Source organism: Barbus barbus (assembly GCF_936440315.1).
Source record: "Barbus barbus genome assembly, chromosome: 10".
Classification (NCBI taxonomy): Eukaryota; Metazoa; Chordata; class Actinopteri; order Cypriniformes; family Cyprinidae; genus Barbus; species Barbus barbus.
The window spans coordinates 2,781,963-2,795,461 of NC_136738.1; the positions used below are offsets into that span (position 1 = coordinate 2,781,963).

Here is a 13,499-nt window from a genome sequence, read left to right on the forward strand (position 1 = left end):
CATAATCACAGATGCATATCACCTTTTCATCTTAATTGATAATTACGGCGGTGTTAATTTGCAGCCATCTATTATCACACACGCAGGTAGAGTTTTTATCAGGGGCTGGGAGATGAAATTGGATTGTACTATGGGACTGTTCATCTAGTGCAGTGATTCTCCTCCACGGATATGCAGCTAAAGGGAAGTTTCACAGTTTTAAAATGACAAATAGTGCCTAATTGTTTCAAATGCAGATTTATTGAAAATGTGTTATATAAAAGACAACATTTTGAACATAGTATTAATGTATGCAGTGATGCAGGTATGCAGGTGCAAAGATCATTCTGTTTTGTAAAAAGTTACATACGTGTTTCACATGATTATCACATACTACAATCGATAATACTTTTATTTATCATGTTACCTGACCTCTGAATGCAGAGAGAGTCTTTTGTACCGAAATACATGTGAAATCATTAAACATGAATGAAATACTATCAAAAAAGTAAAGAATCTTAAAACAAATTAGAGGCAGCTCATTCATAGGTGTGGATTCAGGTGGGAACGTTATAAGCCCAGGAAGACGAGCGGTTCTCATCCTTCCTCGGTGTCAGAGGTTCTTTGGGCTCTCCTTTCCTCTTCCTGAAAAACAACCTCGTTTTCTTCATCTTTCTCTGATTATGACTTCACATACAGGACAGTTGTACTGTGGTATTTTTTTTTACAAAATATTCAAGACTATGATTTTCAGTATGAAATTGTTGTACTTTTTTGTTATACATGAAAAAATAAGATGTTTGCAGAATGACAATCTTGATTTGCATCTCGTACAGTGGCATAATATCCTTCCATTATATAAAAGTTAAATTTAAAGAGTATATGGAGTGCTCTAAAATATTTCACGTAAGCACAAGCAGACACACATTAGTGCACACATACCACAGTTTCAAATGATCATTGTAAAGATTGTACAATAATGTGCTAATAAAAGTGGTGCTGGAATGTGTTTATATCTGGATCTGAGGGCCAGCATTAATCTTATAGACGCACAAACATATGGAGGGACCGTCTGAGTGGGAGTGAGTTACATATGGATCATTGTCCCTGCAAATGCTGTGTCAGGACTCTAAGATGTAACTTTGGCTATCAAGATGGGATAGTATAGAGCAAACTGTTAGTAAAAAAAACATGTCCATAACTGTTGGCACACTGGTTATTGCTCTAGAAACATCGTACACAAGGTGAAAACACATGTTGAGGTTAAACAGCTGCCGTCATCTGACTTTTCTGTCTTGGGTCTGAGTGTCGTGCCTCTCCGTACGCGTAGCGCTCTGGGCTGCTGTTGCGGTAGCCACCACGGTTCATGGTGTCGAAGCGAGGGCCTCGGAGGGGTATGGTGGGAGAAGGGGGCACGTCCTGTCGAAGCGGGCCTCTCTGCTGTGGAGGATGGTGATAGAACCCTGAGTCGTTCTGCCGAGGGTCCACATGGCGAGGGTAGTTATCTCTGGGAGGGTAGCTGGGGTGGTAGCCGGGCTGTGGGTTTGGGTAGTGCGTTGGGTCCCTGTGTCCAGCCCACGGCTGCATGGGATACTCATTAGGTTCGACCGGTGCTCTTCTGCAAGACAGGAAAGATAAAAGAAAAGTTAGTATCTGAAAAGAGATGGTCTGATGGAGATGGTCAAAGAGTTAAGCATGACTTTACCATCAAGTATAATTTTATCTGGAAAAAAAAGAGAGAGAGAGAAAAAAAATTCATAATATGAATAAACAGCAATTACACACAACCATTCAAAAGTTTGGGATCAGTAAGATTCCTTAATGTTTATAAAAGAAGTTTCTTATGTTCACCAAGGCTGCATTTATTTGATCAAATATACTGTAAAACATACAGTAAAAAAGTAACATTATGAAATATTATTACAAATCGAATTAACTATTATATTTAAAATGTCATTTATTCCTGTGATTGCAAAGTCAAATTTTCAGCGTGTCACATGATCCTTCAGAAATCGTTCTAACATCCTGATTTGCTGCTAAAGAAACAATACTGAAAACAGTTGCTTAATATTTGCTTAATTCAAATATTAATATTTTGTCAAAACAGTTAAAAGGTTTCCCACAGGACTCTTTGATGAAGAGAGAAAAAAAAAAGAATCAAAAAGAAAGCATTTATTTGAAATAGAAATCTTTTGATATCAGAAGTTCATCCTTGAATAAAGAAAAATTCATCCTTGCTGAATAAAAAATTATTTTAAAAAATGTTTTATATTTTGGAATCAACTCTCTGCGTTCACATGAAGATCCTTATTTGTTTTAAGGAAATTAGTCATCATTACCCAAGTTGCTACCTATGAAGAGTGCTTAAAATTAGTCACTTGAGGGTCTCTTTTAGTTAGGATGCTTCCTTAGAAACTAGCTACCTATGTAGACAGTAGACCACCAGTCAGTTTACTAGAGAAGCTTAAGGAGTTGGGTCTGCAGGTTGTACACTAAAATGCTGCAGGGATCAGGTGCTTGAGGACCAACAGATAACCGAATACAGTAAACCCTAATCCGACCGGTGGCATTTTGTGGAGAGTGAGAGGAAGGGAGGGAGGGTGAGAGTGAGTCTTGGTATCATGATCCTGTGTTATATGTGCTGAGGCAAGCGTGACATACCAAGGACTTGCAACATAAACATTTTAACAGGTCTCAAGCACATACAAAGTCTGGGACAGGGACTGACATGCGGTCAGGGTCCCTAGAACCGGTAGATAGTTGGCCATCTCTGGTTTCCTCATGCTGGCTGATTAGGGAATAATCTCCACTGTAAGGTGAGTCACCGCACGCTAATTCGGCATGGATCACCTTTCATAGCACAATTCGCATTTTTCCAGCTCTCGCGCTGCTGTGCTCTGAATGCAGAGTTCCAGAAGCTTTAGCCAGCAGTTATATTACACCTCAGCTGAAAGACAACATGAAAGAGACCAATGGGAACGAGAGCGAAGACAAAACCAGACAGAGCACAGCACGATCATTCGCTTTCGCCAGACTGCAGAATCAGCTGTCTTCCTTCCCCTCCTTCCCATTCCGGTCATAGCTCAGGCTAGTATCAATGACAGCCTCGGCATGCCACATGTCTTAAGGAGCCTGGATCGTTGTGTTTGACTTTCCAGACCATCCCCACTAACTTATTTACGTGTACGACGTGTCTGTGAACAAGCCTCCCGTCTGATGGCAGTATCAATTAGCTGCTTTAGTGCAAGACGGTCCGTGTACGTGTTTCACACATATCGTGTTACTTCTGCTGAATGTGGAAAACATCAGTCTGAAGGCCCTCGACGGAAAGCGCACTCTTTGCCTGTGGTCTCGTTCCCTTTAAGGGAGGGTTTCCTGAAGACCTGGAGGGCAAGAAATCAGGCATTCCAAAAATCATCTTAATCTCTTCAAAGCTGTGACCACCCATCCAGTGGGACAACCGGGCGTCTGGACGCACACACTCCCTCCTGACCCTCTTAGTCAGTCATTTGCTATATCATTGGCGGTGACGTCACAGCCTCAGCTGTCCCAGATAAGCAGTGTGTGTTTTTGCAAAGTGAAGGCCAAAATCATCATTACTGTTGGAGATTATCAGTTTTGCAGTGACTGCCTGCACCTGGTTCTACTAGCTTTTTCAAGACCTCACCTCAAGCCCAGAACATTAACAAATAATCTTTCCTGTTCTCAAACCTATAGTACTCCTACAGGCTAATACAAAACACAAAGCACTTATACTTCTGTTCTGGTTTAATCTTTTCTTGATGTTGAGTCCTACAGTTTTGAGGGACGGTCTACAGGGACAGTAGGACACAAGAGGCCTAGATGGTGAAGAATGTTCCACTGTGAATACGATCAACAGCTGGGGAAACCAGAGGAAGCAACAATACTGGAAATCATTACTGGCACTTTCCATGAACGGTACAAAATAAGGCCTGAAACACTTGAACATTTTTTTTTCTTTTGGTCAATGAAAGCGGGTACTTAACCTTCAGAAAATATTGATTGTTAACCTCAGGCGGCCAACCTAAATTTTATATGAGGTATTTTATTTTCTATATTTTAAAAAACCCTATTGTAATCCATTTTTTTTTTTTTTACTCAACATTTTAAAGAATTTAAAACCAGGACTCTTTTTTTCCTTAAGAATTGCATTCATTTAGACGCACAACGTCTTTACGACCACATCAAAAGTGATACTTTTCAAAAGTATACTGTAGCATTGGTATCAGTATACTGGCCTTCAGCCATAAAAAGATGCCATTAAACAAATATTAAAAATATACTCTATGTTGTTTCAATTTCAAGATTAAATGTGAAATTATTGTAATAAAAAGGTATATTTAAAAACTTCAAACTTAGGTATACACACACACATACATACACATACATATATATATATATATATATACACACATATCTTTAAAGGTGCTATACAGCACCTTTGTCAAATGGTGCTATGTAGAACCATAAGAGGTACCATATTGCATTGTATTTCTTCAACAACAATGGTGCTGAACAGTGGTTCTTTGGCGTGGCTTAACAGGTTCTTTGTACGGTACTGGTCCTATATAGCACCTTGATCACCCCAAAGAACGACTGAAGAACCATACAGGAGCTTAACAGGTTCTGTATATGGTAGCGGTGCTATATAGCTCCTCAGTCATGCCAAAGAACCGGTGAAGAACCGCTGAAGAACCACTGAAGCATAATATAAGTACATATACATAATACATATATATGCCAAAATCATTTTATTTGTTTATTTGTGTACTGTATTCTCATAATGTGCCTACAGTATTCTACTGACCCCCTATAACTTTTGACCCCTCTTGCCTAAAAAAAAAATAGCTGGGAAATCAGGAAGTGGCAGCATGTTATTTAGTACAGGCATTCAGTTTGAGGATCAGTGATCAAGATAAGAACTTTAGAAACATTAGGCCGTTCTTGTCTAAGTATCTCATGGCAGTGAATTTAGTATTCAGTCCGTGAAATCCTGATTTTTCGAACTAAATGTGCTATAGTGGTATGTGGCCCACTGGGACACATTTCCCTCCTGGCTTGGTTGGGAATTACAAGACATTCCTAATGTGCAGTTATTTAAATGGTTTTGTGGGCTCAACAGCTGGGAGCAGCTGTTTTGAGCACCCATGGCCCTTAGTCAGGGTAGATGGCATATTTAATCACTTGAATGAAAATGAGGCTGCGAGGAATAGAAGTACAGACTGCTCAATGGGATGTATTGAGCTCCGCAGATTGGTCAGCTGACAGATAAAATAAACAATTAAATCAATAAATGATTCCAAAACAAAATGTGAAATGTGTTAAAAATATTCCATCCACCCTGACTAAGCTCCACAGAATAAAAGACAAGCTATCACATACAGTATCTACAAACATTTTGAGCTTTACAAAGTCATTCAGAATGATTACGTATAAATGATTATGGTATGATTCCCTTTTGATAGCCACATGGATAAACAGTGCAGACGAAATTAGTCCCCAGAGAAACTCCTACAACGCAAATAGCAAAAAAAACCCCCGAAATGATCCTCTTTCACAGAATGAACAATGAAAGGTATATTAAAAATCTGCCTCCAGTTCTCCATCATGCAGTGAGCAGATACAGACAAAATGACATTCTGGGCCGTTTTACCATTACTTTCAAACCGCGATGACAGCCATAAGCCAGCATGTTATACACGGAGACATCTTCACTTTCTCAGGCTCTTCATATCAGCCAAATTCCAAAGCGAGTAAGAGACTGCTGTCTTCATTTGGGCTTCCTAACCCAGTTAAGCACTTATGAAACTCAAGGTAACAAAGTTTCCCTCTTAAAATGAGATTTCATTACCAACTCAATGACTCTTTAATGACCGAGAAACCAAAACAAAACAGCAATATAGGTAAAGTGAGAAATAATGAAAGATAAACGCTTCGGTCGTCCATCACCAATGAGAGAAGAGAAAAAACAGAAGGTGCCAGCTGTTCACTCCTCAAACCTTCATCCTGGAACATCAACTCCAGTGTCTGATTGGTGAATGTTGTCTAGTGAACGTCTGTTATCTCGTTCTTGCTCTTGTCACTGAGGACTGTCGTGTTCTGCTGTCTGTGAAGCTTTTCGCTTGAGCTTGTAGCTGACAATCATTTTTTGACACCGAAACATTCAAACCAGAGTATCCTAGCTATCCCAGCCAGAAGCTGCCCTGAAATAAGTGCCATGTTTTGGAGATTACATCAGTGCTCCCATAGTGCACCTGGCTGAAAAAGTAACACCGTGGACCATCTGAAGGCCGGGCTGTTTATTCAGCTGCCCTCGGGAACCGTGCACCTTACCCTCACACACACAGACACATACACAAACACACGGCCTGCTGACCTCTGGCCGTCATATAACACCGGGTAGGATCCCACCGAGACGACAAATCCAGGCAGGATTATTTGGCTAGAATTCCAACCTTATATTGGGAGCGGAGAAACCGAACCAAACATTCAGCTCTCATAACAAACTTAGATAGGTGTCTATCCCTCAGAAATGTTATTGTATGACCTAAAATGTAATTACACAAATTAGGAGCAATATTAGACTTGAAACTCTGATTATTTTGCCAGATCTAATTGAATTTCATCCTTAAATCGACTGCTACAATATCGACGGTAACTGAAGCATTGCATCGCAGATGGCTTTGAAAAAAGGAAAGTGAAAATGAGCAACTGAACTTACTCTTTTACAACACTCAGCCTTGAGAGTGTGAAATGAATAGGCGTCCGTGTGTACGTGTGAGAACTGTATGAAAGGTATGCGATGGGTGCTACATGTCTTCAAAGATGAGTCAGGTGGTTAAGTGGTCTCATTCTCGTGAAGTCTGAAATAGATCCGAGGATTTTTTTTTTTTTTTGTGTGGCTCCTCAGGCAGAGAATGCCGAAGTACGAATAATACCTCCTTGAAACGGTGCCAAATGGCCAGCTATTCCAAAACCTCGAAGCGAATTCTGAGAGTTGAATGAGTAATGATTGACCGCATTTGCCGCAGAAAGTGAAACCATCAAAAAATTTCCGCCTGCTTCATTTAATCATTAGCCTAATATTCTCCATCTGCTACCTGCCCGATGTGGTAATGGACGCCGGGGCTGAACGGTGCTAAATGAGCTTTGCTCTGTAGAAGTCACGCTTGCTCGCTTGTCCTGCTATTGGACGGGAGACGGTCTGGGCAGAAGCTCGCAGTTTGCAGCTTGTCGGACACCTATGAGCTCACCTGCGGGAGGCGCCGAACAGCAATCAGCCATCATGTCTTTTTGACGCCAACGTCAATTTACAAACCTGACGTGCCTCACAGGAGGACACAAATTTTCACGAATTTCAGGAGTGGAAAATGAAAACCAGAGAAGGAAAGGAAAAGGAGGGAAAAAAAAGTGAGAAATCAGAGGACGGGGTGAGGAGGTCCAGCCTCGCGCAGATGGTGGGTGTTGGTTGCCAGGGCAACATTGAACAGGCAGAACAATGAAAATATGGCATTATTTTCAGAACTCTCATCAAATGTAACCTTCTTCCCTCATCACGAGCTCTTTTCTGGCATTTGCGGTTTTGAAACTGACAGTTCACTGGCTAATCTAAAAGATACGAGAACAATTTACTGACATTTGTACTAACGGCTTCAACAGAGTCTTTTAAGCTCTCCTAAGGTTCGACAACAGCCGATTTTACACTCATTTAGACTACAAAGACACATTAAGAGGTCTTCTAACATGAGGCAGAATAAACAATGAGACCATTGTGACCAGTCTGAAGAGGTCTGGGAAGGCCCACTAACAAAAAAGCCAAAGAGTGTGGGACTAGGGGAGATTTAGGGGGGTGTTTCTTGGTTTCTTAAGGAAGGAACTGGTTAGTTTTGAAGTGAAGGATCGGATGAGGAAGAATGAGTGATTGTGATTGATTTGTGCAGTGAAGAACAGCTCCAAAAATGTACCTCTTGACCAGAGTTCATGGAAACAGGCCACCATCTGTGCATTCATCACCCAATTATCACTAAAATGGTCCAATGAAAGCCCTAACACAATGAATCACAACTTTGACTTGCCCACTTAATCCAATAATCTGGAGGCAGGTGGCAAACGGCGCTTTTGATTGGCTGACCCCGAGCTGAGCACACTGGGTAATAAGTGGGTGTATCAATGCACTAATGGTTATAATTAGACACACATGGAAAAGCTGCACGCTTTCGCGACTAGGCCAACCTTCAGTCGACTGCATAACCAGTGACCTCAGCGTGGGCCAGACACAGATTTGAAACTCTTCCAGTTTCGGAATGGTGTAATAATGAAAGCAACAGGCGTTTTTGGCCCATGTTTGGCCCCCTTTTTGCGTCAGCACAAAAAACACGTAGTACCCTAATGGATCTAGAGACTTAACAGAGGTGAGGAGCGTTATTTAGAAGGGAAATGGCTTTGAAAGTAGACCCCGGGGTGGTTGATACTAAAATCTGTTGCGATAAGCCATTTTGGGGGAGTGAAATCTTAGTTCACCCCTGTAATGATGCTGCGGGGAAAGTGATAAATACTTTATAAGTGTTTTAGCGCTTTATTTCAATTCAATGAGTGCCTCCCCAACACTTTTAAAAGTTCATCACTTGCAAGTTTCAGATTTCTTAATGTGTCTCATTTGTTATCAGTTATCCATTTATAGTCGTCTGCAATCATGTGATGACAGATCCACACTTACATGTGCCAAACTCGTAAACCGTGACCCTCACAGCAACACCAGCGCTGTTTACACAGACCGGAGAGGGCAAACAGGCTGTGGACTTCACCAGCCAACATTCACGCCTGTGCGCTTGCCTGTTTGTTTGCGTTGGCCGTCGTGGTCGGTCAAGCTCAGCAAACACGGAAAGACGTGATTGAAAATGATAGAAATGACAGAGGAGAAAAAGACAGACAGAAAGAGGCAGCCGTAACTTTAGGCGGCTCCAGAAATGCGCTGAGTGATCAGGTTACAGAGCTGCGACCGCATGGCCGTCTCCCCGGAGAGGATCAGGTGAATTCCCAGGATAGGAGGGGTCCTCAGAAGGCAGACACTCCAGATTTAATTATATGCTTTAAAGAGGATTATTCAGCTATGCATGAGAGAGACAGATGACTACCTGCTCTTCCCCTCTTTTACTCTCTCCGTCTTCTCCTTTTCTAGCCCTCAATCTCTTCTCGTTTTGTCATGAAGGATGCGGGATTAATGAGTGGACGCTCTTACCTGGGTAGGGAGGCGTACTGTCGCTCGACGTCCTCATAACGGGGTGTCAGTCTGGGGTCAGGGTTTCTCATTGGCATCTGGTAAAGGGCAAGAAGAGAGCAGAGTGAAAAAGAGCCGAGGTGGTGTACATGACAATGTCACATAATGATTGACTGCAATACAGCCACTGCGGTGTGAGGCAGTGTCAACAGGGCAGTATACACACAAAGCATGTTGTACATAATAATTCTAGACAAAAAATAATGAAAAATTAGCATTTAAGGCTATTACTTACAAAATCAAATCAGTATAAAAAAAAGGTGAAAGCAGGTGATGGAGGTTTACCGCTAATCACAGAACCGGATTTACTGACGCGATGTGCATGACAATCGCATGCAATATATCGCAAAGCCCTGCTCTGCAGCTATGACTGTAAAGACTGTATGACTGTCAACTTTATAAATTTTAAATACATTTTTTAAGACTTTTGTCTCATGCCTTAACACAACTCTCATTGCCACAACACATATTTTATAATATATTATGATATATTTTATATTTATTCCTGTGATGCAAAGCTGAATTTTCAGCATCTTTACTCCAGTCCTCAGTCTCACGATCCTTCAGAACTCATTATAATATGCTGATCTGCTGGCCCACAAAAATGTCATATTATCAATGCTAAGTTGTGCTCCTTAGTATTTTCATTGAAACAGTAATGCATTTTTAAAAGATTTGTAGATGCATAGAAAGTTAAAAAGAACAGCATTTATTTGAAACAGAAAAGTAACGTTTTGAAAAATTATAAATAGTGCTGTCAAAGGATTAATCGTGATTAATCGCATCCAAAATAAAAGCTTTTGTTTACATATATATATTTACATATATTTATATTCTTATATTTTATATTATACATTTAATAAATAAACAAGATATTTTTCTTAAATATATACATGCATGTGTTTGTTTTCATATATAAATAATAAATATACACAGTATACAAACATAAGTATATTATGTAAACAATAAGTTTTATTTTGGATGCGATTAATCGCGATTAATCGTTTGACAGCACTAATCATAAATATCGTTACTGTCACTTTTACAGACACTGAATTGGATGCATCCTTGTTGAGAAAAAAAAAAAATAATTATATTTAGTCGTAATTAAATAACACCCTATAGTAGCTACACATATTCAACATCACTCACCTTTATGAAGGTGAACACGGATATCTATCAGTTACAGGTCACTAAAGGAGTCTGAAGAGTCACTAAACCCACAATTAGAAATGTGACCCTGGACCACAAAGATAAGTGTCAATTTTACAAAATTGAGGTTTCTGCATCATCTGAAAGCTGAACAAATAAGCTTTCCGTTGATATATGGTTTGTTATGATAGGACAATAATTGGCCGAGATACAACTATTTGAAAATCTGGAATCTGAGGGTGCAAAAAAATCAAAATATTGAGAAAATCACCTTTAAAGCTGTTCAAATGAAGTTCTTAGTAATGCATATTACTAATCAAAAAATAAGTTTTGATATATTTACAGTAGGAAAGTTACTAAATATATTCATGGAACATGATCTTTACTTAATATCCTAATGATTTTTGGCATAAAAGAAAAATGGATAATTTTGACCCATACAATGTATTTTTGGCTATTGCTACAAATATACCCCAGTGACTTCAGACTGGTTTTGTGGTCCAGGGTCACATATTTAATAGAATATAATGAAACATTATATTCTAATTTCAATTGTGCCCCCCAGATTTAAAATACCATTTTTGCCATGAGCCCTGGTTAATTTCTCAACTTGGCACAAGGACACCTATTCCACGTAGGCAGACACCCCTATTGGTCTCGTCACATTACTGTGCAGTTCATTGTGAAACATGAATTAGTCACATTCTACGCCAGCACTGGCCCTGTCACTCTCTCTCTCCACATTCATCACGGAGTCACCTTCGCCCTGAAATACCTGCTGTGCTCTGTAATCAAGCCATGAAAGGCAGTGCGAGTTGCTCACAAAGGCTGCTTATTGGGGGATTTAGTACTGGGAGTCTTGGAGAGGGGGTAAAAAGCCAGATCCCAGATTATGTTTCCTAAAACAGGATGGAGTCTAACAGTCCTCCAACCCTCCTGGACTTAGTCTGACTCAAGCCCAAGGAAGAGCCAGATTAACTGTGCGCATTACATTAGCAAGATGAGCAATCTCTTAAAAGACGGGCTAAAGCTCCCCTCATTCAGCATACAGATTTGGGAGCATCTCCTGTTTCCTTCCTCTAAAGACTGGCGCTTTCAATGGGATTTGGTCAAACCGTGTGCAATGATCATGCCATTTAGAGCCCATATAAAACATTCAGAAGCAGAGACTTCATTTTGGTGAGACTTCCCCCATTTGTCTCGCAGCCTTCTTGTCCCTCTTCACCCGAAAAAGCAAAAAGATGACAGAGGATTGGGACTGTGAGAATTGTACCCTGACACATATAGGCAACTTAATAAATTATAAATACTGACATATAATCCATGAGGAAATTATTCCAGTAGATTTAGCAGGGCCTGACAGATGAAGGTTGGGGCCATTATGGAAAACTGGCTGCTTTTCCGAGGGCAATATGTGTGAAATTGTGTCATCTGTCTCAATGAGCTGATTTTAAATACACAGCTCGCCGTGCCACCACCCTCTCTCTCCACCGTCCTCATAACGGCTGCCCTCCTGCCTGCATATTAGCCACATTTTTCCTCTCCGTCTCAAAAACTGAGATGTCTTCGGGGCTTCAATATATATGATGAAAGGACAGGCGCACATTACCTGTGAAAAAAAAAGGCTAGTTGAAAGAGGGGTCAGAGAGGAAGTGCTTCTGAAAGAAAGAGGAAATGTCCTCGGTTTCAATCAGACATCTTCCTCGCTCTATCTTTGCCTCTCCTTCACGAGACGCAATGAACTCCATGAGTAACAGAAGTGGGCGTCCTTGAATGTTGATGACGGTGAAATTCAGAACGGTGAAGATGCCTGGAGGGTTAAAGAAGAGAACTTATCTTCAAATGGAGCAGATATCACTATCTGACACAGGTGTTCAAAACTCCATATTTGGTATAGAAAAATTTAAAGGATCCTTCCCCTACAGGGATCGATATCTGGCTTGGATCTATCCCGCTGTAATGACGGCAGTGATTTGCTTCATTATTTGGCTGTGCCCTCGCATTCACACCATGTTACTAACTGTGTCCACACTCTGCCCTCTCACCATCTGTGCTTTCAACTCTGACAGAAGCTGCCAATCCGTGCTGACCACAAACCAGCCAATCAGGAGGAAATTGACAAACTGAGGAGCATGAAACGAACACCCCGTAACCCTGAAACTGATAACAGTGCATACAAGGATAAAACCACCTTTCCAGACACCTAGCCTGTGGCTAGAAAGGAGACGAAGAGATCAATGATGACTTCCCTCATTTAAGGGCTGATCAGATATAGAAGTGCTGTGGCACAGCAGTTAAGGCTGGTATCCGGAAGGTTGCTGATTCGATCGGAGCAAGAAGTGAGCCATCACCACTGTGCCCGAGGAGGTCTATAATACCTGGAGTGAGACCTCCGTTAGCATTCCCATTCATCTCAATGCCACTTGCTCGGCCGGAAGCATCTTTCCTCAAGGCCACAGAAGCATTCGAGCCAATCACCTGGGCTGCGAATGTCATGTGGCTAATCATGCAGGTAATTTACATCATTACAACACTGATTGGCTGAAGGTACCACGTAGAAAGTCTCAAACCCTTTACAGGTGACTAATCTGAAGTGTGATATCAAAGAAAGCTGCTTAAGCCTATTTCATGCTTTTGAGAGCCCCCCAAAGAAAAGTAATACACCCTGGTAAAACATTTGCTATAGAATAGAATGCAACGGTTGGCTTCCATGAGTAAAAATAAAGCTCATTTTCTCCATAGGTGTACTGCTTTTTAACAATAAATATAAAACTTTTAAGAAAGACTTGCTGTGAGCTGAGAGGTTGTTAATCGATGGAATATGCTTTTGTTAAAGCCATAAGTGCACATTATTTTAATTGTGTTTGACAGTTGAACTTCTGGGGAAAACTAAATTAAACACGATTCTGAAAAGAAATCACCACCAGTTTAGAAAATTATGCTGCACATTAGTGGGGTTTGTAGATCTTTGCCACAGTTAAGTACACATACTTGTACCTTGTCTTTGTGTGCAATTTTCAAATAAAAAATTGCAATGATGTGATTCACATCATAACTGGTTGGTTTGGTT

At 40.6% G+C, this 13,499-nt stretch overlaps 1 protein-coding gene across 4 annotated transcripts in view; it reads right to left on the reverse strand.

Moving 5' to 3' along the window:
* Nucleotides 1-220: 220 nt before the first annotated feature.
* pard3bb (par-3 family cell polarity regulator beta b) overlaps nt 221-13,499 on the reverse strand; it is a 286,069-nt gene continuing 272,790 nt past the window's right edge. For 3 of the 4 annotated variants that reach the window (XM_079427536.1, XM_079427538.1, XM_079427535.1), the window contains exons 22-23: nt 9,239-9,315; nt 221-1,597 (exon numbers count right to left, since the gene is read on the reverse strand). In XM_079427536.1, coding sequence (XP_079283662.1) covers nt 1,243-1,597; nt 9,239-9,315 — 432 coding nt within the window. In that variant the 3' untranslated portion in view covers nt 221-1,242. The remainder of the gene's footprint in view (nt 1,598-9,238; nt 9,316-13,499) is intronic. The other variant, XM_079427537.1, reaches the window with a different exon arrangement.